Raw genomic sequence first — 24,364 nt, forward strand, 5'->3', positions numbered from 1 at the left:
GTGAGTGGGCTGAGGGTGCCTGTGGGATTTCTGGAAGAACAGGGACATATTGTGAGCAACCCAGACACTCTGAATATGGACTTGATCGGTCTGTAGCAGCACAGGCCTCAAGGCCACCGAGAGGCTGGCTGTGGATAAACAGATGCCCCAAGGCCGGCTGCGGGTAAACAGAGGTTCTATTAATAAATGCTCTATGAATAGTGACCAATCATAACCAAGTGCTGTACCGAGTGCTGTCTATATAATCCAGATGCTCTGCTAATAAAGTTGACTGTTATGGATCATATTGGTTGAGTCTTTGATCCCGCCGCAACAGGTGCCCAAGAAAGTGGGAGGGGACATGGCCAGGACATCTGATCCCAACTGACCGAAGGGATATTCCATACCATATGACATCATGCTCTGCATATAAAGCTGGGGCAAGAAGAGGGAAGGGGGAGGACATTAGGAGTGATGGAATTTGACTTCCCAAGTAACGCTTACACACGATGGAGCCCTGCTTTCCTGGAGGCAGCTGAACACCTGTCTGCCAATGGGAAGTAGTGAATGAATTCCTTGTTTTTCTTTGCTTGCATGTGCATGGCTTTTTCTTTACCTATTAAACTGTCTTTATCTCAACCTACGTTTCCTCACTTTTACTCTTTCAATTCTCTCCGCCATTCCACTGCAGGGGGAGTGAGCGAGCAGCTGTGTGGTGCTTAGTTGCCGTCGGGGGTTAAACGACAAAACTGAGCATCATCTAAAATACCAGATGTCAAGATGAACAAATAATTGGTTACTCTACTGCTACCATTAACTTTGAAAAACAACATGACATCTGCCTTTAAAATCCAGTAGATCAATGTAATCATAGAATCATAGAATCCTCTGTGTTGGAAGGGACCTTTAGAAGTCATCCAGCCCAATGCCCCTGCAGTGAGCACGGACATCTTTCACTAGATCAGGTTGCTCAGAGCCCCATCCAACTTGACCTTGAATGTTTCCAGGGATATCTACAACTGGGCAACCTGTTCCAGTGCCTTCCCACCCTCATTGGAAAAAATTTCTTCCTTATATCCAGTCTAAATCTACCCTCCATTAGTTTAAAACCATTACCCCTTGTCCTGTCACAACAAGCCTTGCTAAAAAGATTGTCCCCATCTTTCCCATAGGCCCCTTTAAGCACTGGAAGGCCACAAGAAGGTCTCCCTGGAGCCTTCTCTTCTCCAGGCTGAACAACCCAAACTCTCTCAGCCTGTTCTCACACAAGCGGTTCTCGAGCCCTCTGACCATTTTTGTGGCCTCCTCTGGACCCACTCCAACAGGTCCATGTCTCTCCTGTGCTGAGGGCTCCAGAGCTGGAAGCTGTACTCCAGATGGGCTCTCACCAGAGTACAGAAGAGGGGCAGAATCACCACCCTTGACCTGTTACCCAATGCTGTTTTTGATGCAGCCCACGATATGGTTGGCTTTCTGGGCTGTCAGCGCACATTGTTGGCTCATGTCCAGCTCTTCATCCACCAGTACCCCCAAGTCCTTCTCCGCAGGGCTGCTCTCAACCGCTTCATCCCCCAGCCTACATTGATACCAGGGGTTGCTCCAACCCTGGTGCAAGACCCTGCACTTCACCTTGGTGAACCTCATGAAGTTCACACAGGCCCACTTCTTGAGCTTGTCCAGGTCCCTCTGGATGACATCCTGTCCTTCTGGTGTGTCAACTGCACCACTCAGCTTGCTGCCAACTTGCTGAGGGTACATTCAATCCCACTGTCTATGTCATTGACGAAGATCTTAAATGGTACTGGTACCAATATGGACTCCTGAGGCACACCACTTCTCACCGATATGAATTTGGACATTTAGCTATGAACCACTACCCTCTGGATGTGAATTCCTTATCCACCAAACAGTCTACCCATCAAATCCATATTTCTCCAATTTACAGAGAAAGATGTTGTGAGGCACTGTGTCAAAGGCTTTACAGAAGTCCAGATAGACAACATCCCGCAGCTCTTCCGCTGTCCACTGATGCAGCCACTCCATCATAGAAGGCCACTAGGTTGGTCAGGGAGGACTTGCCCTTGGTGAAGCCATGCTGGCTGTCTCGAATCACCTCCTCGTCCTCCATGGGCCTTAGCATATCTTCTTAGAGGACCTGTTCCATGATCTCCCCAGGCACAGGTGTGAGGCTGATGGGTCGGTAGTTCCCAGGGTCCTCCTTCCTATACTTTTTAAAAATGGGTGCAATGATTCCCTTTTTCCAGTCACCAGAGACTCCACCTGACTGTCATGCCTTTTCAAGTATCATGAAGAGTGGCTTGGCAACTACATCAGCCAATTCCCTCAGGACTCTGGGATGCTCAGAGGCTGGTGCTGTCGGTGGCATTTTGGTTTTTTTTATCATGGTGAGGTTTACATGGCACCAGACCCGCTGGCAACAGATGAAGTCTGGAAAAGGATTCTTGCCCATGAGCTGTCGGGGCTCATCGAGAGGGCTTTAAACTAGGTTCAAAGGGGGAAGGGGATACAACCACGTTTACTAGAGATAAGCCCAGGCGCGGCATGCCAATGCTGGGGTGAAATCAATACCCCAGCTCAAGTGCATCTACACCAATGCACACAGCATGGGCAATAAACAGGAGGAGCTGTCAGCCATTGTGCAGCAGGACAGCTATGACTTGGTCGTCATCACAGAAACATGGTGGCATGACTCTCATGACTGGAGCGCTGCGATGGATGGCTCTAAGCTCTTCAGAAGGGATAGACAAGGAAAGAGAGGCGGTGGGGTGACTCTGTATGTTGGGGACTGTTTCAGTTGTATAGAGCTCAAAGATTGTGATGACAAGGTTGAATGCTTATGGGTGAAGATGAGGGGGAAAGTCAACAAGGCAGGAACAGTGTGTCCAGCAGGACTAGCGAAGTGTTCATCCCCCGGTACTCGGCATTTGTGAGGCTGCACCTCGAGTACTTTGTTCAGTTTTGGGCCCCTCCCTACAAGAAGGACATTGAGGTGCTGGAACGTGTCCAGAGAAGGGCAATGAGGCTGGTGAAGGGTCTAAAGCACAAGTCTTACGAGGACTGGCTAAGGGAGCTGAGGCTTTTTAGTCTGGAGAAGAGGAGGCTGAGGGGGAGCCTTACCACTCCCTAGAATTAAATGAAAGGAGGTTCTAATGAGGTGGGTGTTGGTCTCTTCTCCCAGTTAACTAGTGATAGCATGACAGGAAATGGCTGTAGGTTGTGTCAGGGGAGGTTTAGATTACATATTAGGAAAAACTTCTTTACTGAATGTCCTGGGTTTGGCCAGGACAGGGTTAATTTTCACCAGAATCCAGGAAGGGGCGCAGCCGGGTGGGCTGACCCAACCCCAACCTGGCCAAACAGAGCCGGGTATTCCATACTATGTGCCGTCATGTCGGGTCCAGCGACTCGAACAGAGTATGTCCTACTCCCCACCTGTACGGGCCAGTGTCTCAGCTATAAGGGGCAAGCGTTTCTCTGCTCAGGAGAGAGAGTACAGAGGCTACACACCACGGGGCACCCTGTGGTTTTATCTGCGTGACCACAGAGAGGACATGAGGAAATGGGATGGAAAACCCAGCTCAAGTCTAGAGGCACGAGTGTGTGAGTTGCGAGGTAAAACAATTAACAAAGGGGATTCTGTTAGGAAAAATGCCGCTCCAGTTTCCAGCAGTCAGCTCTCCAGACCAGGGGTAGACAGTTTGATCTTGATTCCGATCCTCTGGAGGGGACCTCCAAGTCATTTTTACAGCAAGTGAGCAGCAAATTCTCTGACCAGGATTAGAGGGGCCCTGCCTCCAGCGAGGTGGAGGAAAGGGACAACCGGGTTTATTAGACGGTGTGGATTCGGTGACCTGGCACGTCAGATCCACAAGAGTATAAAGCTCTAGTGGACACTGGTGCACAGTGTACCTTAATGCCATCAGATTTCCAAGGGTCAGAGTCCATTTGCATTTCTGGCATGACAGGGGGATCCCAAGAGCTGAGTGTATTTGAGGCTGAAGTGAGCCTCACTGGGCAGGACTGGCAGAAGCACCCCATTGTAACTGGCCCCGAGGCTCCGTGCATCCTTGGGATAGACTATCTTAGGAGAGGGTATTTCAAGGACCCAAAGGGGTATCGGTGGGCTTTTGGCATAGCTGCTTTGGAGACGGAAGAAACGAAACAGCTGTCCATTTTGCCTGGTCTCTCGGAGGATCCTTCCGTTGTGGGGTTGCTGAGGGTTGAAGAACAACAGGTACCCATCGCAACCACAGCGGTGCACTGGTGACAGTATCGTACCAACCGAGACTCCCTTCTCCCCATTCATCAGCTGATCCGCCAGCTGGAGAGTCAAGGAGTGATCAGCAAAACTCGCTCACCCTTTAATAGTCCCATATGGCCAGTGAGAAAATCTACTGGAGAGTGGAGACTGACAATAGACTACCGTGGCCTGTTTGAAGTCACACCACCGCTGAGTGCTGCCGTGCCAGACATGCTAGAACTTCAGTATCAGCTGGAGTCAAAGGCAGCCAAGTGGTACGCTACAATTGACATCGCTAATGCATTCTTCTCCATCCCTTTGGCAGCAGACTGCAGGCCACAGTTTGCTTTCACCTGGAGGGGCATCCAGTACACCTGGAATCGACTGCCCCAGGGGTGGAAGCACAGTCCCACCATTTGCCATGGACTAATCCAGACTGCACTGGAAAAGGGTGAAGCTCCAGAACATCTGCAGTACATCGATGACATCATTGTATGAGGTGACACCGCGGAGGAAGTTTTTGAGAAAGGGGAGAAAATAGTTCAGATCCTTCTGAAAGCCGGTTTCGCCATTAAGCGAAGTAAAGTCAAGGGACCTGCGCAAGAGATCCAGTTTTTGGGGATAAAATGGCAGGATGGGCACCGTCAAATCCCAATGGATGTCATCAACAAAATAGCAGCTATGTCTCCACCAACCAGCAAAAAGGAAGCACAAGCCTTCTTAGGTGTTGTGGGTTTTTGGAGGATGCACATCCCAAATTACAGCCAAATTGTGAGTCCTCTGTACCACGTGACCCGGAAGAAGAATGATTTTGAATGGGGCCCTGAGCAACGACAGGCATTTGAACAGATGAAATGGGAGATAGTTCATGCTGTAGCCCTTGGTCCAGTCCGGTCAGGGCAAGATGTTAAAAACGTGCTCTACACCGCAGCCGGGGAGAATGGCCCAACCTCGAGTCTCTGGCAGAAAGCACCAGGGGAGACTCGAGGTCGACCCCTGGGGCTCTGGAGCTGGGGATACAAAGGATCCGAGGCCCGCTATACTCCCACTGAAAAAGAGATTCTGGCAGCATATGAAGGCGTTCGAGCTGCTTCAGAAGTGGTCGGCACTGAAGCACAGCTCCTCCTAGCACCACGATTGCCCGTCCTGGGCTGGATGTTCAAAGACAGGGTCCCCTCTACGCATCATGCCACTGATGCTACGTGGAGTAAGTGGGTCACGCTGATCACCCAGCGCGCCCGAATGGGAAACCCCAGTCGCCCAGGAATTCTGGAGGTAATCATGGACTGGCCAGAAGGCAAAGATTTTGGAGCATCGCCAGAGGAGGAGGTGACACGTGCTGAAGAGGCCCCACTGTATAACCAGCTGCCAGAAGATAAGAAACAGTATGCCCTGTTCACGGATGGGTCCTGTCGCATTGTGGGGAAGCAGCGGAGGTGGAAGGCTGCTGTATGGAGCCCTACACGACAAGTCGCGGAAACTGCTGAGGGAGAAGGTGAGTCCAGCCAGTTTGCAGAGGTGAAAGCCATCCAGCTGGCTTTAGACATTGCCAGTCGAGAGAAGTGGCCAGTGCTCTATCTTTACACCGACTCTTGGATGTTGGCCAATGCCTTGTGGGGGTGGCTGCAGCAATGGAAGAAAAACAACTGGCAGCGCAGAGGCAAACCTATCTGGGCTGCCCCACTGTGGCAAGATATTGCTGCCCGGCTAGAGCAGTTGGTTGTAAAAGTCCGTCACGTGGACGCCCACATCCCTAAGAGTCGGGCCACTGAGGAACATCAAAACAACCACCAGGTGGATCAGGCTGCTAAGATTGAAGTGGCTCAGGTGGATCTGGACTGGCAACATAAGGGTGAACTGTTTATAGCTTGGTGGGCCCATGACACCTCAGGCCACCAAGGAAGAGACGCGACATACCAATGGGCTCGTGACCGAGGGGTGGACTTGACCATGGACACCATCGCACAGGTTATCCATGAATGTGAAACATGCGCTGCAATCAAGCAAGCCAAGCGGGTAAAGCCTCAGTGGTATGGAGGACGATGGCTAAAATATAAATATGGGGAGGCTTGGCAGATTGACTACATCACACTGCCACAAACCCGCCAAGGCAAGCGCTATGTGCTCACAATGGTGGAGGCCACCACCAGATGGCTGGAAACCTACTCTGTGCCCCATGCTACCGCCCGGAATACCATCCTGGGCCTGGAAAAACAAGTCCTGTGGCGACATGGCACTCCCGAAAGAACTGAGTCGGACAACGGGACTCACTTTTGCAACAGCCTCATAGACACCTGGGCCAAAGAACATGGTATCGAGTGGGTGTATCACATCCCCTACCATGCACCAGCCTCGGGAAAGATCGAACGTTACAATGGGCTGCTAAAAACCACCTTGAGGGCAATGGGGGGTGGAACTTTCAAAAACTGGGATACTCATTTAGCAAAGGCCACCTGGTTGGTTAACACCAGGGGATCCACCAACCGGGCTGGTCCTGCCCAGTCAAAACCTCAGCACCCCGTAGAAGGAGATAAAGTCCCCGTAGTGCACATGCGGAACATGTTAGGGAAGACGGTTTGAGTTAGTCCTGCCTCGGGCAAAGGCAAGCCCGTCCGCGGGCTTTTGCTCAAGGACCTGGGTGTACCTGGTGGGTAATGCGGAAGGATGGGGAAGTCCGATGTGTACCTCATGGGCATTTGATTTTGGGGGAGAATAGTCCATAGATAAATAAATTGTATAAAGTTAATTGTTAAATAACCCTGTCACTGTCTGTTATCACTGTTATAATTGTTATGTGTTGTACCAGTAGTATCGTAGTAAGAATCATCCAGATTAAAGAAGGATGGACTTTTTGCATGAACACCTAGCAGAGCACAGCGATGATGGGACTGGACCTGGTTTTCAACAACTGGCACCCAGCAACTTCATCGAGATCGACGTCTCCAACCTGCAGCCTGTGGGCACGGGCCGCACCAGATACATCAGCCATGAGCTCCGGATGCAGCAAGTGACCACCCATCACCACACATCACCTCTCCTGCCACGGAAGACCATTACGACAGATGGAGCCCGAAGTCACGGGCAGCCTGTTCCAGGGCTCTGTCACCCTCAGAGTGAAGAAATTCTTCCTCAGGCTCAGACAGAACTTCCTGTGCTTCAGTTTGTGCCCATTGCCCCTGGTCCTGTCGCTGGGCACCACTGAAAAGAGTTTGGCCCCATCCTCCTGACATCCACCCTTCAGATATTTAGAAGCATTTATTAGGTCCCCTCTCAGCCTTCTCTTCTTCAGGCTAAACAAGCTGAGCTCCCTCAGCCTTTCCTCGTAGGAGAGATGCTCCAGTCCCCTCATCATCCTCGTAGCCCTCCGCTGGACTCTCTCCAGTAGTTCCTCATCTTTCTTGAACTGGGGAGCCCAGAACTGGACAGAGTACTGCAGATGGGGCCTCACTAGGGCAGAGTAGAGGGGGAGGAGAACCTCCCTCGACCTGCTGGCTGAAGACAATGCACCAGCTGCTTCCATCAGAGGAGGAAATCGTTCCAAGCACTAAACACGCAGAACAACCAACAGCTGGTGGGCCTGGGTGACCTGGTTTACATCGAGGCAGACAGACCACCTCAGACTTCACGCCTCCAGTCTGCAGCCGGCCTCCGCCACACCAAGCCCGAGGACGAGCCTCCCGCTGCGACCAGCGGGCACCGCGCCATCGCGCACTGTCGCTGCCGGCCGCCGCTGCGCCTGGGCTGGGGGGGGGGTGCCCGCCAGGCGACGGGAGCCCGCCGGCGGCCCATGCCCTCACCACCCACCCCGCGCGGAGCAGGCGGCCTCGCGCGCCTCTACGGCCGGAGCGGGTGTGGCCGACGGGCGCAGCACGCGGATCCGGCGCCCAGTCCGCCCGCGCGCCTCCCGCGACGGCCCCTCCCCGCCCGGCGGCGGAAGTGGCGGCGGGGGGGGAGGGGCGGAGGGCGCGGACTCGTTCCGAGGTCGCGGCTCTTTCGGCTCGCTTTCGCTTCCAGGCCGCTCCCCGCCCGCCTGGGCCCCCGCCCAGCCGCCAGCGCGCAGCGGCACCGCCACGGACCCGCCGCCCTTCCGGGCCTCCGCCCCGTCGTCCCGCTTGGCTCCTCCTCCTTCCCCGGCTGGGGCTTCCGCGCCGGGGCCGGTCAGCGCCAGGCGGGGGAGCTCGCGGGCCAGGCAGTAGGTTGCCGCCGCCATCGCGGCGGGACGGTTTCCATTTCCTCGGCCTCCCCAACATGGCAGCAGCGGCCCCGGCGGCGGCGGGAGGCAGCCGCGGGGCTCGCCGGACGATGCTGCTGACGCCTCGCGGCAACGGGGACCGCACCGTCTTTCTGTTCGACCGGCGGCGGGAGCAGGCGGATCCGGACGAGAAAGTGCTCAGCTACGGCAAGGACAACTACCGCGGCTTCCGCAGCGCCGTCTGCCAGGTGCCGCGGGCGGCGGGCAGGGAGGGAGGGAGGGAGGGAGGGAGGGAAGGGGAGCGCGGCGGCGGCGGCCGCGGCGTTAACGCAGGGGGGCAGGCACGGCCGAGGGGCGCCGCGAGCCCCAGCCGCTGCCAACGGCGGCGCGCGTGGCCGGGAGAGCGCGGGCCGCCGCCCCCCCGCCGCTTTCCTCCGAACTTTCGTGCCGGGACGGGCGGGCGGGCGTCGAGGGGAGGCCGCGCCCGCTCCCGTGGCGTCCCCCCTCGCCCGGGCGCCGGGCCCGCCGCGCGGAAAAGGCCGGCGCCGCGCGGCGGGAGCAGCCCCTGGCGGCGGGCGGGAAGGGAGCGGGCGGCCCGGGAGCTCCCCCGCGCGGGGAAGCGGCGGCGGCGCGGCGGCTGCCAACGGCGTGGTGCGCCGGGCTGGGTGGTGACTGTCCCGTGTGCCTGCGCTCGGCTCTCTTTGCGGGGGTGAGGCGGGACGAGAGCTTGCTCTGTCCTGGGACCCCCCCGGAGGCGGAGGTTTCGGTCTGCTCGCGGGCGGTTTGCTTTCGTTCGCCGGTGGTACCGGCGGGCATCGCCCATTTTCTGGCGTGGCTTCAGTTTCTGAGGGAGCGATGAATGCCGTAAACCTGTTAGCTGCCTGCCTGTGGTTTAGATTGTGACGTGCACAGGATGATCGGCTATAAATTGTGCGCTAATTTAGTCTGGTGAAACATTCTACTGTAGTTTCTTTATCCAGTGTAGTTTGCACTTTGTTCTCGAGGCTGCGAACTCTTTGGGGAAATTGCTTGGTTTGCCCTGTGTCTGGACAGCGTTTAATGTAATGGTAGCTGCTGGGATGGAAGCTTGGAGTTACCAACGTCAGCAGGAGTAGCTGTCGCACATGATCATCTTCTCCTTGCACAGTTCTTCACTGTTTGAACTGTTCAGTCGTTCAAAATTCTGCTAGAGGTGCCCAGTCTGCACTACTGCTGAAAGTGCGCTCAGCAGTAATTTGACAGTGGGCTGTTGGCACGTCCCTTGATCTGGTCAGAGTTCTTAAACTTCAGAAGACTGGAAGAAACAAGTAACTGAATGGAATAAAGAAATTGGTACAGTGTAACAGTCTGAGAAGTTTGACTGTGGGGTGGGTTCCTGGTCTTCTAGGAACCAGCTTCCTCTTTAATGGAGCATCGTTATAGAGTTCGTATCTGCTATGGGTGACTTTAAGTATTACGTGAGTTCCTCCAAGAGTTGACTTAATGGATCCCATCTCAACTGTGCCTAGCAGATGAATTGCAAGGATGCTTCATATTTTCAGTATTCATGGAAAATTCGTTGATGTTTAACCCATCTTTTTTCTAAGCTTTTGTAATTAATTGATGGGCTGAGGTGAAAGCTAATTTGCAAGAAGGGAGTCTTGCTTTTCATGGCTTTTTTATATATGCTGCACACTCCAGTGACGTCTGTTTCCATGCAGCCTCATGGTGTTCAGTAATTCACAGAGCTTTTGGCATATTTGCAGTCTTATACAGAAATAAGCTATCATCATGAGATGTGACGAATCCTGGGTACAAACAGCTTCAAAGTTTTCTTCTCTCAAATATGTGTTGTGGAATCAGTACTTTTAATGCCATTAGGCGAGCGCTCAGATGCGCAACATAGTGTTTGAAAAGTCTGGTGCTCCAAAGCAGAACTTGATGTGTTTGGATACCTCTGTCACACCTAATTTCAGTGTCGTGGCTCTTTGCACCTCAGAGATTTTGTTGCCTTACCTGTGGGGATCTAACTCTGCCTTAGTGTGCTTCCATGCATTCAGGTGGCTTCACATGACCGGTAAATGCTAATACAGTGAAAACTGGACAGGCTGAGGTCCAGAAAGTTTGATATCTGATGTCTCCCGCACCAACAGTGTACCAGTTCTTGTAGGCTTGTGGAAGAGTGGTCTGGCATCTCAGTGCCCTTGGGAGTATTGCACATTGTTTGTTTCTCTGGGTGTTGTACTCCAAAGTGCTGAATTTCTGGCCTCTTGAAAGTTGCAACTAACTGCTTTCAGGAGAAGGGTGAAGAATGGGTTCACTTGACTGGGACAGACTTTCCTCACTTCATGGTGCTGAAAATGTGTCAGGGAAGCGATGAAAGCTCAGGAAGAAAGATGCTTTTGATAAGCAAGGTTTGAATTGTGCAGACTAAGATGAAGTGGAATGTTGTATTTGCTTTTCTCCAATTAAAGCTATTGGAGACTATCAGTGCATGATCAGGCAAATGCCGCATGTCTAGCAGTGGTGTTTCCACAGGTATCCTGTCCGGTGGCTCAGCCTCAGTACAGGCTCAGCTTTACATTGACTTTCATCGGCAGTTTGTTGGGTGACTGAAGGATTCTACTGTAGCAGCGAAAGGGCACATACATTTTCCAGTCTGCCACCTGGGCTGTGGGGGTGGTAATATCTGACGAGGGTGCCAGAAATTCTAAGCTGTTGGAACTATTTCTGCTGTGAACATCTTCCTGTGGCATAAAAGAATTCCTGTGGATAAAACTGGATACATAGGAGTCCACAGAGAATGTAAATCTTGAAAAAATAATGAATTAAACCAGATTACAGTATGTGATGATTCTGAGTTGAAAATACGTGAATGCCCGAAGGCGTGGTCTTAGACTGCTACTTCTGAGAATTAACTTTTTTTCATGATGCAGAGAGAAGGCGAGTGATTTCCTGTTTGTGTAGCAGGTTAACTGATTCTTGAGACAAGAGATTCAGCCACTGAGAGGTTGACTTAGGAGCTGATTCATGTCCTCTCTGTCTGCTCTCATATAAAATATTCCTCCATTATTATGAAAATATTCTTTATTAATTTTTGAAACTTTTGGTTTTCTTTTTTTGAAGCAAATATTTGTTGTCACCTTATGAAATTTTTTACTGTCCCCTAACAACAAGTTAATGCATGGCGGTGTGGTTGGATGTGGGTTTATGTACTGATAAATTAGCCTTTCCTCCTGAGTGTGTGTGGGGGTGAAAGATGTAAGAAAAAAAAAATTCTTATGGAAGAAGCTGGAGCATATATAGTCTTCGTTCTTTTTCCTTGCAGTGGTCAATCCTAAAGCAGAAACCTCTTAATTAAAAATTATCTGTTAGCTTGATTATTCCATATGAGCACTGTCGAGCATATGTGGAGCAGTTGTTTGATTTCAGTCCCAAGAACCATGAAGTTTTGAGGTTCATAAGTTAATTAAACAGGGAGTCTTGATGCTTCTTGGGAGCACTATTGCTTGTACACCTGCTGTATTTTGTTAGGTATGTGCCCCATTGCTTGTCCTGATGTTTAGAGTATAATTGCAAAATATTTACCTGCAATGTGCAGAATGGAGCTAGACTTTGTTGGTAGCTAATCCTAGATCCCTGGCTCACGTTGTCCAGGTACACAGTTAGGTTGGAGCACTTCAGTTGGTTGCTAAGCTAGCAGGAATCCTTCCAGGCACTTGCAGAGGTCACACTCCTTTTAAAGGAGAAAGATACGTATGCTGAAAAGTACACACATTTTTCTATGTGTGAAAGGGTTTTTGAGAGGCTTTGAGGTGAAGTAGCAGTCTGAAGAGAGCTAATGGTACTAAAATTAGTGTTACTAGTTAAATAGGAATTGAACACATTTGTAAATTCTTCTTTACTTCTTTTGAAACTTTTCATTGTTGTTGTGAACTCCTTGTTTGAAGAAATATATAGGAAGTGTATATCTGTAATTTTTATAGAAAGTATCTGTAATGTAAATATTCAAAATTGCAATAAACCAAAATACTTTGCTTTTAATCTTTCATGACATCTTTTGTTCAGCTTCCCATTGTATCCTAACAGTCTACCTACTATTTAAACAGATTATTTTGCCAGTCCACTGAGATAAATTGCCGTGTATCAATAAGCTAAGAGGCAAAAAAGGATGTTCGTTAAGAGGGAGTACGGAGAAGCAGTACAGCTGTGGTGGAAATTTAGGAAAGAAGTGTAATTATTTTTGTGAATATTTACTTGCCAATGCTGAATAAATAACATATAGTGAAATTATTTGTAATCAAGGAAAAAATATAGCAACTTCTGCTGTTTGTATCACCAGAGAGTAACTCTTAAATTTAAGAGGTATTTGTATTACTTAGTAGTATACTGTTCTGATAAATTTGATCAATAAAAAAGTACTTCCATTCTTAATGATGAAAGCATTCCATTATGCAATAATTATATTCTAGTATTATGAAGCCTATGTTAATTTACTCGCTTTTGAAGATTCTGTATAATCAGAAACTAAAAATGGATATGTTTTAAACATGCAGTACATACATACATACACAAAACAAGTTTTTCCTTGCTTTTTAGAGAAACTATTGGGTGTACCGTAAGGCATGTATAAGATGCAACAATATGGTGGTTTTTTCGAAACTGTCGTATTTCAGGCTTCACTGAAGTGCTTGTCTATAGCATCTTTGTTACTGACATTACAGTGGGAAGAAGGATGCAGTTTGCATAACTTTGTGCACTTAGGTGCTAACTTACTATGTGTTGACAGATTTGGAAAGCTGTGTGGTTTTTAAGTTCCTGCTCAAATTGAGTGATGCCAATATGGTCAGATGCAGAGTATCTGCATTCCTTTAGCATTACTTTCCAGGTGCAACTTCTTAGATGTGACCAAGTATTTTTCATTTTTGAAGAGTAGCTTCCAAATTCTGCTTACTTTGACAAGTGATGCCACACAAAGTATTTTCATGGTGGAAACTGTATGGAGTTGATGTCAAAATTTTGGCTGATAGCTGCACTCGTGCTTTTAGACATAGTGGCTTGTGAAGGTCTGGTTAAAGTTCCTATATTTGTCCAGACTCTGAATAAGTCTGCTAATGACAGCGTGCTCTTTGCATAATTTCTAGGGTCCCCAGCTTCTTTCCACTTGTTCAGTCTTGCATATCTTGAAAAGATGACTGAGTTAACTCGTTGTTCTGGGCAAGATTTCATAGATTTATGTATGCAGCTTCTGTCATGCAATTTCTCTCTCTGTTTTTTCACTGAAATTTTGATAAAGCTTTACTTTAAGCTACGACATAAAAACTTATTCTGTTACTGGATCTTGGGATAGGTAGAAATATTCTTAATGTTTCTGTTGAACCATCTGTTCACTTCTTAACACCTTTCATTGATATATTTTTGTAAATATTTAGAAGTGTGTCAACTGAACTTCTGAAAGTAGTGAAACTTCTAAGTAGGAGTTCTGCAAATGCTGTCTTCTGTAATTCATTCCTTAGATGGAGGTAACTGTCAATAAAGTATGGTTGGAAAATGTTTCAGCACACCTGTATTCACTGCTGGTTTTTGTCTGTAGGTTGTCTCTAGTGACCATCTGCCCGGAAGGTATGGGCTGCTGAATGTTCTTATATTTCTGTAATACATAACTCTGCTTTGAGCTCCAAGAGACGCTTAGAAATAACTTCTGTATTTTATGAATTCAACTGCTTCTCTAGAGACTTCTGGCTCCACTTGCTGTGGGTGTCCAAAGATGATACATGTCGATGTTCTGATATTAGACGAGCTCATTCAGATTGTGATTAAAGGTGATTGTTATCATACTTGCTCTTGTACCATCAGAGCTCAGTAGCAGATCCTCAGCAGGCTGTCATCATGTTGAAACTAGCTGACCCGGCAGCGGACTGGATAAGTTTTATCTGATTTGCACTCTTACAAGTTACAAACAGTTCTTAATTATTTCCAGCCAGGCCTTTGTCTCCACTTAATCTATTTATACCTTACTTTTTGTATTTGTTAATTTGTATGAACGGGCTTGATATTATCTAGTTGTGTGAGTAATTGAGAGATGATACAAAGATATCCGTATCCATAAGCACTGGTGAAAGAGTTATTGGTTTGAAAATCTGTGATGTGAGAATAAAGTAATTTTCCTTAGATGTGTTTTATAGTTTCATCCTTTTGTTGATCTAATATATTTAGGGGAAAAAGGATTCTAGGCCACGAGCTGGCGGGGCTCATTGAGAGGGCTTTAAACTAGGTTCGAAGGGGGAAGGGGACATCGCCCAGCTCACTAGGGACGAGCCCAGGCTTGGTGTGCCAAGGTCAGGGGTGAGACTGACAGCCCAGCTCAAGTGTGTCTACACCAACGCATGTAGCATGGGCAATAAACAGGAGGAGCTGGAAGCCATTATACAGCAGGACGGCTACGACTTGGTTGCCATCACAGAAACGTGGTGGGACAACTCGCATGACTGGCATGCTGTCATGGATGGCTACAGACTCTTTAGGAAAGACAGGCCAACAAGGAGAGGTGGTGGAGTTGCTCTGTATGTGAGGGAGCAACTGGAATGCATTGAGCTTGGCCTGGGGGCAAATGAGGAAAGAGTTGAGAGCTTGTGGGTTAGAATTAAGGGACAGGCTCATAAGGGTGACATTACGGTGGGTGTGTACTACAGGCCACCTGACCAGGAGGAGGAGGTTGATGAGGCCTTCTACAGGCAGCTGCAAGCAGCCTCACAATCACAGCCCCTGGTTCTCATGGGGGACTTCAACCACCCTGACAGCTCCTGGGAAGACCATACAGCTAGGCAGGCGCAATCCAGGAGGTTCCTACAGAGCATCGATGATAACTTTCTGATGCAAGTGGTGGAGGAACCAACAAGGAAAGGCACGCTGCTGGACCTTGTATTAACAAACAAGGAGGGACTGGTGGAGGATGTGAAGGTTGGAGGTAGACTCGGCTGCAGTGACCATGAGATGGTGGAGTTCAGGATCCTGCGTGGAGGAAGCAGGGCGATAAGCAGGATGAAAACCTTGGACCTCAGGAGGGCTAACTTTGGCCTCTTCAAGGAGCTACTGGGAGGAATCCCGTGGGCCAGGGCTCTCGAAGGCGGGGGGTCCAAGAGTGCTGGTCGCTGTTTAAACGTCACTTCCTCCATGCTCAGGAGCGGTGCATCCCCCTGAGAAAGAAATGGAGCAAAGGAGGCAGGAGACCTGCATGGTTAAACAAGGAGCTTCTAGCGGAGATCAGGTGGAAGAGAAAGGTCCATGGAATGTGGAAAGAGGGGCAGGCCACTTGGGAAGAATACAGGAATGTGGTCAGAGCATGCAGGGATGCGATGAGGAAGGCCAAGGCCCACTTGGAATTGAAGCTGGCAAGGGATGTCAAAAACAACAAGAAGGGCTTCTTCAACTACATCAGCAGCAAAAGGAAGACTAGGGACAATGTGGGGCCGCTGCTGAATGAGGCGGGTGTCGTGGTGATGGAGGATGCGGAGAAGGCAGAGCTACTAAATGCCGCCTTTGCTTCAGTCTTCAGTGCCAAGGCAGGCCCTCAGGAATCCCAGGCCCCGGACGTAAGAGAGGAAGCCTGCAGAGAGGATGACTTTCCCTTGGTCGAGGAGGACTGTGTGAGGGATCGCTTAAGCAATCTGGACACCCACAAATCCATGGGCCCCGATGGAATGCACCCACGAGTGCTGAGGGAGCTGTCGGATGTCATTGCTGAGCCACTCTCCGTCATCTTTGAGAGGTCCTGGAGGACAGGAGAGGTGTCCGAGGACTGGAGAAAGGCCAGTGTCACTCCAATCTTCAGAAAGGGCAAGAAGGAGGACCCAGGGAACTACAGGCCGGTCAGCCTCACCTCCATCCCGGGAAAGGTGATGGAGCAGCTTATCCTGGAATTCATCAGCAAGCAAGTGGAGGAAAAGAAGGTTCTCAGGAGTAGTCAACATGGATTCACGAAGGGGAAATCATGCCTGACCAATCTGATAGCTTTCTACGATGACATGACTGGCTGGGTAGACGAAGGAAGAGCTGTGGATGTTGTCTACCTAGACTTCAGCAAGGCTTTCGACACAGTCTCCCATAATATCCTCTTAAGGAAGCTCAGAAAGTATGGGCTGGATGAGTGGTCGGTGAAGTGGATTGAGAACTGGCTGAATGGCAGAACTCAGAGGGCTGTCATCAGTGGCGCTGAGTCTAGTTGGAGGCTGGTAACTAGTGGTGTCCCTCAGGGGTCGGTACTGGGCCCAGCCTTGTTCAACTTCTTCATCAACGACCTGGATGAAGAGTTAGAATGTACCCTCAGCAAGTTTGCTGATGACACCATACTGGGAGGTGTGGTAGATACACAGGAAGGCTGTGCTGCCATTCAGCGAGACCTGGATAGGCTGGAAAGTTGGGCAGAGAGGAACCTGATGAGGTTCAACAAAGGCAAATGCAGGGTCCTGCACCTGGGGCGGAACAACCCCATGCATCAGTACAGGCTGGGGGTGGACCTGCTGGAGAGCAGCTCTGTGGAGAGGCACCTGGGTGTCCTGGTGGATGACAGGTTAACCATGAGCCAGCAGTGTGCCCTGGCTGTCAAGAAAGCCAATGGCATTCTGGGGTGCATTAGGAGGAGTGTGGTCAGCAGGATGAGGGAGGTTCTCCTTCCCCTCTACACTGCCCTGGTGAGGCCTCATCTGGAGTACTCTGTCCAGTTCTGGGCTCCCCACTTCAAGAAAGATGAGGAGCTACTGGAGAGAGTCCAGTGGAGGGCTACGAGGATGATGAGGGGACTGGAGCATCTCTCCTGCGAGGACAGGCTGAGGGAGCTGGGCTTGTTTAGCCTGAAGAAGAGAAGGCTGAGAGGGGACCTAATATATACTTACAAATATCTGAAGGGTGGGTGTCAGGAGGATGGGGCTAAGCTCTTTTCAGTAGTGCCCAGCGACAGGACCAGTGGCAATGGGCACAAACTGAAGCACAGGAAGTTCCATCTGAACATGAGGAAGAACTTCTTCCCTCTGAGGGTGTCAGAGCACTGGAACAGGCTGCGCAGGGAAGTTGTGGAGTCTTCTTCTCTGGAGATACTCAAGACCTGCCTGGACAAGGTCCTCTACAGCCTACTGTAGGTGACCCTGCTTCGGCAGGGGGGTTGGACTAGATGACCCACAGAGGTCCCTTCCAACCCCTACCATTCTGTGATTCTGTGATATTTCTCTCGGTTTGGACTTACAATTCTTCTTAATGTGATGTAAAGCAGGATAGCTAACTGGTAAATGTGTATCTTTCAGGTGATGAATTGGGAAATAGCATGGGACATTCAGTTAATCACATGCAAAGTTACAGGAGGCTGTAGGGCTCTCAAAGTCTGGATGTGGCATATAGGTTGATTTTTTAGATTCCTAATGAAGTGCCTGCAAAGGAGCTGCTGGATCAGTGTGAAATACTCAAAGTAAATCTGAATTTCTTTTATTGTGTTGGGTAGCTGAGGTATGTAGATAAATTTTCTGAAAATGAGTAACTGAATAGGACAGCATTGACAATGACCTTGCCAGATTTCTTTACAATTAAGTGATACATTTCACGTCCTCTTTAAAAGGTTCATATCGGCAGTACAGTTCTTCTACCCAGAAAATAATTTTCTGGACTGGGTGCCAGTTTGTGGAAGGTGGCAGCGTGGCTGTTACGGCTCTGTTATCACTTGGCTACACAACCAAGCTCTGAGGCCAGTCCTTCGTATCATTCTCATGCATCTGCCTGCTGGGAGTGGTTACCGTAGGAAGAGACAGAGCATTTTAAATTTGTGGAAGTAGCTTATTGTAGGAAACAACTGCTTGTGTTGGAAAAGTTTGGGTTGCAGGGGGTTAAATGTCTTCTCTAAAGATGTAGTTTCTTTTTCACTAGTTTACGTGAGACAGTTCCGTTCCTTCAGTTTGAAAAGTCATCAGTAGCAATTATTATTTTATGGTAGTAGTCTGGAGGACCACTGGAAGCAGACAGTGTGCCACTTCTCCCTCGCTTACCATTTCAAGCCTATCCATGTTTTTGCAAGCTGTGGTGGTATAAACACTAAGTTGAACATTTGGGGGTTGAACACCTCTTCCAAGGCACATGCTAGATCTAGAGGTGAAATCTACCTTGACTAAATGCTAAGTGTTCTGGTTGGCTTAGTAGCCAGGTAAGCCTCACAGCGTGTGTTCAGATCAAATAGCAGCAAAATTTGCTTTGGACCTTATGTGCCAATGTGTGAAAGAGAAAATAAACTGAGGCCTGTTTGAAGGAGTCTTAGCTGCTGAGGAGTTGTCTGTGATTCGTGGGCTTGTGTTCTGTTTTGAGGGTTTTTTTTTTAGTTTGTAAAGAAAACCTGTGACTGAAGTGAGTATAGAAATTGAACTTTGCTGCTTGATTCAGATCTAAGGGTTAGAGATCACATTTCATTCACACTTTCATGTAGTGTACCTGTAAATTGTTCTGCTGAAAGCTTCTTGGGCATCTGGCATTCATTGGTCTGTTTCAAACTCTTGCCTTTTAGCATCATATTAATCTCGTGTCATAAACATCCACCAAGAAATTGAGAGCTGTTAGCTTTGTTTATTTAACGTAGGCAGCGCTCTGGACTCAGCCTCCAGTTTACAAGGAGTGCATTAATTTTGTTTGAAGGAAGACAGCTTTTTGGCTTTTATATCATTTTGTAGGTATAATGACTGACATCCTGCTGTGGGCAAAACAGGCTCGACTAGGGGAATTTTTCTTGATTTAACTTATTGCCAATTAACACAAACTTTTGGTTGGGAGGAGCAGTAATTAAACAAACATTTAGGGAAATGCCTTTCCTCTCCCTTCTCCAAGCCTCCCTTGTTCTCCCTATGCACAACACTCAGTCGATCCCAGTTCCTTTGGTGAGGACACAGGCGGTGTGAGAGGTCAGGGCCACGTGCAGGGTTTCCTGCTGCTGCTGCTCCTCCATGCTCTTTAGCAGTTTTCTTCTGCTCTGGTGGGTTCTCCACAGGCCATAGCCCCATGGGAGTAGGAGGACAGAGAGGGGAAGTCCCTTGCCCTGACATGGATCTGCCCTGGGCCCCAGCACCTTTGGGGTCATCCCTGCTCTGGCATGGAACACCTTTCAACAGTGTTTCCAGGGCTGTCCCTAGCAGTGTCTCCTCTGATACTTCTCCTCTGTTGCTTCTCATGTGTCTCTTCTCTTTCTTCCCCAATATGTTTGAGCAGAAGCACCATGTGCCCTTCTGGCTGAAATTCTGGCATGCAGTTGGTTATTCCCATGAGTTTGAGAGCCATTTGGCACTGTCTGCGACTGGCTCAGGGCATGGCCTTCTCCCGCACTGGTCATCGCTACAGCCCTCTGGCACCTGAACCCTGCAGTGTACACTCAGTACACGGCAAGTGTGGCTTAGCAAACAGTTTAAATGGCTGTTGGTGAGAAGCTATGGTTGTTTTCCTGGACTACTGAAAATTTGGTTCAGTAATATAATCTTCTATACTTTTTTGAGTTTAGGTGGGTTTTTTCTCTTTTGTATGCATAGAACTGTTCATCTTTGTAACATTTTGACTTTTACATTTGCATGTAGTGATCATATGTAACCAATAGTTTATGAATCTTTGTCTTTTCACTTATCTATCTCTCTTTTTAGAGAACATACAATTATTTTTTTTTTCTCCTAGATTGTGGATTAATTTGGAACTTTTATCTTTTTTTTTTTTTTCCCCCAAAAGTCTTTTCCTTTGTGTCCAAAAAAATGAAAGTTTTCTGCTTAGGTGTTTCAACACAATAACCTCCAAATGTACTTTCACAATGAATATGCAGAGATGTTTCCAAGTATAGTGATTTTATTGTACACTTCAAGATTTTGATGACATCAAAAGCTAGATTGTGACTGTGCATCTGGGCAATTAGCAGAAGAATAACCAACAGATTTGTAGTCTGAACATAGTGCTAGGTTGTCATGTGAATCTTCTGAAGTCAAGAATTGGGTGCATCTTCAGTACTTATTTGAAAAACTGGTACAATGCTAGGCTGAAAGGGGCTTGGCACTGAAACCTGAACTTTATATCAAGTCAACAAAAGATACTATTATGTCTTTTACATGTGAGAATCTTAGTGAGAAATGAAACATTTGACCAAATGTTGTTTATCAGAATCAAATGAAACATCAACTGTTCAAGCAAATTACCCAGTAGGTGCACGTTTATTTAGGGATGACCAGCTCATCTTCCTGGAGACCACATCCACATAATGGATAGACAACTGTAGAGCCACCTCACTGCTACTTGGCATAGTGGGAAGAGACAGTGGCTGAGATAACAGAGAATGGAATCATAGAATGGTTTGGGTTGGAAGGGACCTTACAGATCATCTAGTTCCAACCACCCTGCCATGGGCAGGGACACCTTCCACTGGACCACGTTGCTCAAAGCCCCATCCAACCTGGCCTTGAACACTTCCAGGGAGGGGGCAGCCACAACTTCTCTGGGCAACCTGTGCCAGTGCTTCACCACCCTCATAGTAAGTAATTTCTTCCTTAAATCTAGTCTAACTCTACCCTCTTTCAGTTTAAAGCCATTACCCCTTGCCCTATCACTACAGGCCCTGCTAAAAAGTCTCTACCCATCTTTTTTATAGGCCCCCTTCAGGTACTGGAAGGCTGCTATAGGTCCTTCCCGCAGCCTTCTCTTCTGCAGGCTGAACAGCCCCAACTCTCTCAGCCTTTCCTCATGGGAGAGGTATTCCATGCCTCTGATCATTTTTGTGGCCCTCCTCTGGACCCACTCCAACAGGTCCGTGTCTTTCCTGTGCTGAGGGCTCCAGAGCTGGACACAATACTCCAGGTGGGGTCTCAGCAGAGCAGAGCAGAGGGGCAGAATCACCTCCCTCGACCTGCTGGCCACGCTGCTTTTGATGCAGCCCAGGATACGGTTGGCTTTCTGGGCTGTGAGAGCACAGGACAGAGGGAAAGAGGAAGTAAAAGATACACAAGTGAAGCTTTCAAGCTGAGAAATTTCTAAGTTGACCAAAGTTTACAAAGGATGTAGCCTCTCAAAGCACAAGAAAAGCAGGTTATCTGCAGTTAGGACTGCCAAACTTGGTCCATGAACCCACTTAGTAGGTTATCTCCATTTGGAGCTAAGCGGAAAGGAGCTGCTGCTGGTAGATGCAGTAGTGCTGGGCTCAGCCAGAACGTGCAGGTGAAGGAGGCCACCCTGCCCAGTTAGCAGGGTGCTGTCTTGTGCAGGCACTACCACATCCTAATTTCTTGCTGCCTTGAAGTAAATACTGCGCTCTTCATAAGGTTTTGAAGAGCAGAAGAGCTTTGGGGAGGTAGAGAAAACAGGGAAGCTGTAATTATACCTGGTGGGAAAAGATGCTTATCCATGCTTTCAAATGTAAAACTCTCCAGTTATTCTATATTAACTGTTAACATTGAATGGTACAGTAGGATGTTAGTTTATAGTGTCCATATTTTTCATTGCTTATTTGCGTTGTTCTGAGAAATTAATTTTTTTTTCCTGCACAGGTTTGCTGTGTGAAAATCTGTGTAATATGAGGAGTTAAGTTATTTGAACATAGAAGAGTTTAAAAGTAATAATTACTGCAGACTCTTAAGTCTGAACATCAGTCTTTTTGTGTCACCTCCATTTGTTTCATTTGCACCAAGCACTATGAGAAATTTGACAATTTTTCTAATTTTGCTGATGGAGACTAACTGTATCTTTAGCATAGTGACAACTAGGGAGAAGGTAACTGAGAGATGGAAAGTAGACTTCTAATGAAACCTTAAGCAGAGTTTTAAAAATATTTTTGTGAGTCTGAATACTAGGGATGGAAAGAAAGAGGTCTACGAAATCATGAGGGCAAGCTGCTACAGGGAATGAGAGGTCTTCAGGGAAGAATTTGAAAGTACAGAAAGCACCTGTCGGAGTCATGACTGCAGGACTGAAGGGGTTAATGGAGTTGAACAAGATCAGAGCTGACTTTTACTTGAGTTTCAAGGACCTGGAAAGGCAGGAGACAATACAGGTATTTAGTTTATTATTTTGAGAAGGAGATTAATGTTTGACATCAGGGTGCAAAAATGAGGGCAGATGTAGAGGCCTATGAATCTATGTAGAAGGTAGGATAAACAGTCCAAAGCTACAGAAACATATTCAAAAGTTGGTGGCAGCAACGTGGCAAAGATTGTTTAGGTTCAGAAGACTGTACTTCAGTGTTTTAGTCGTAAAGATTTTTCTAAAACAAATCTTGATTTTTGTTTTTTTTAAATGTGTAATATAATTGAAGAACAAAGACTTTAATGTGTATCCAACATTAATAAATATTTGGTTGGTTTAGTGTCTCAAAAGTGCAATTAAATATGGGACACCCTCTAGATCATGACTATTGCTGTTGTAATTACGCAGTCTGGAATAGAGCTGTTCAGTCTCATTCTTCAGCCCTAAAGGTCATTACCCATAAGACAGTTCCTCCTCCTTGAGATTACTGTTGCTCGCCAGAACATATTTTAAGCAGGTAAAAAACAAAACTACTCTACTACAGAGAGTTATGGCTAAGTTGAGAAAGCAAATGAAGTGAAGTTCCGGAATTAAACTGTACTCTATTTCTGACTTAAAGTGGAAAAAATAGTTTTGTCACTTCTCAGTAGTTTGTGGCAAAGTGAATAGAAAGACTGGTGTTTTCTCATTTATCTGAATATTTTATGGAATGCATAGTTATCACAACTGAATAACTTGCAATTTTTGTAGGCATTTGGCATAGCTACTGATGAAAACTTTGTTATCACCACAACGAACAGGAAGGAAATTACAGAAGACAACTTCAGTAAGTATCTTAGGTGGCAAAATAAATACAGCTGTTTCTTATATTGATTATAAAGACCGCATGGTGATTGTTTATACACTGACATGCAGTAATTAACTGGAAGTACAAATCCTATAATAGTTTGTCAAGAATTGTTACAAAAATAGACTTTCACAAGCAAGTACTCATTAGTATGATGACCGTTATACAAGGTAACTTTTTACCTTCCATTACAAATTCTGTAAATGATAGGAAAAAATGGCATGTAAATAGCTGTCGCTTAAGAAAACTTGCATTATTAAGCTTGGAAACGTGAAAAGATTTGAAATTAAATGTTGTTGCTAGGAGGCTGAGTAGTCATTGCCTAAGAAAATATAGAGATTACCTGAGATTAAACCTGTACTGGTTTTGAGAGCAGAAGTTGACTGGTGCAATGAATGCTCTTCAATATACTTTACATTTCATCTTCACTGCAGGTGAACTTGTTCGGGATGGAGTTACTTTATATCTGCTACAGTCAGTTGATCAGATGCTGATTTCGGCAACCAAGGAGCGAATTGACTTCCTGCCCCACTATGATACACTTGTCAAAAGTGGGATGTACGAGTACTATGCCAGCGAAGGGCAAAATCCTTTGCGTGAGTACTTGCCAAAATAATCTTGTGTAAATGATGTTTATGTGAATATAATGTGGTCATGAACAATTTAAATTTTAGTTACAGCTGATGAAAAAATGCAGTCTTAACTGTGAAAGAAAAATTAACTGTGTTCTTTACTGAAATTTTTCTTTTAAAAATGACTCAGAATGGCAATGTAAAAATCCAGATTTACAGAGGTACCTCCTCAAATATTTTTTTAAGAAGTTTGAATATTTTAAAAGTGAAATGACTAAAGTCTTGATAATAATCTTGCGGATGTTATCCAGACAGGTCAGCATGTGTGTTGTCATGTTTTTGTCTCCTGTACTGACTTTGTTTGGACTCGGTGACCAGTTTTTGTATGACCAACCATAGAATTTTGTCTGCTGTCCCATCTGTGGTTCTATGGGGCTTAACTTAGTAATGAGAGCAAGTATTTCTTTAAAAAGATGCTGCTTTATTTTTTATCTAACTAGTATATTAGATATGTAACCAGCATT

General features: G+C 47.4%; 1 protein-coding gene across 1 annotated transcript in view; it reads left to right on the top strand.

The window, feature by feature from the left end:
• Positions 1–8,331: 8,331 nt before the first annotated feature.
• SMCHD1 (structural maintenance of chromosomes flexible hinge domain containing 1) overlaps positions 8,332–24,364 on the top strand; it is a 100,065-nt gene continuing 84,032 nt past the window's right edge. Inside the window, exons 1-3 of the mRNA XM_075416391.1 lie at positions 8,332–8,680; positions 23,172–23,247; positions 23,703–23,864. Of these exons, the coding sequence (XP_075272506.1) occupies positions 8,489–8,680; positions 23,172–23,247; positions 23,703–23,864 (430 nt within the window). The 5' untranslated portion in view covers positions 8,332–8,488. The remainder of the gene's footprint in view (positions 8,681–23,171; positions 23,248–23,702; positions 23,865–24,364) is intronic.

Source organism: Opisthocomus hoazin, chromosome 3 (assembly GCF_030867145.1).
Source record: "Opisthocomus hoazin isolate bOpiHoa1 chromosome 3, bOpiHoa1.hap1, whole genome shotgun sequence".
NCBI classification, from domain to species: Eukaryota; Metazoa; Chordata; class Aves; order Opisthocomiformes; family Opisthocomidae; genus Opisthocomus; species Opisthocomus hoazin.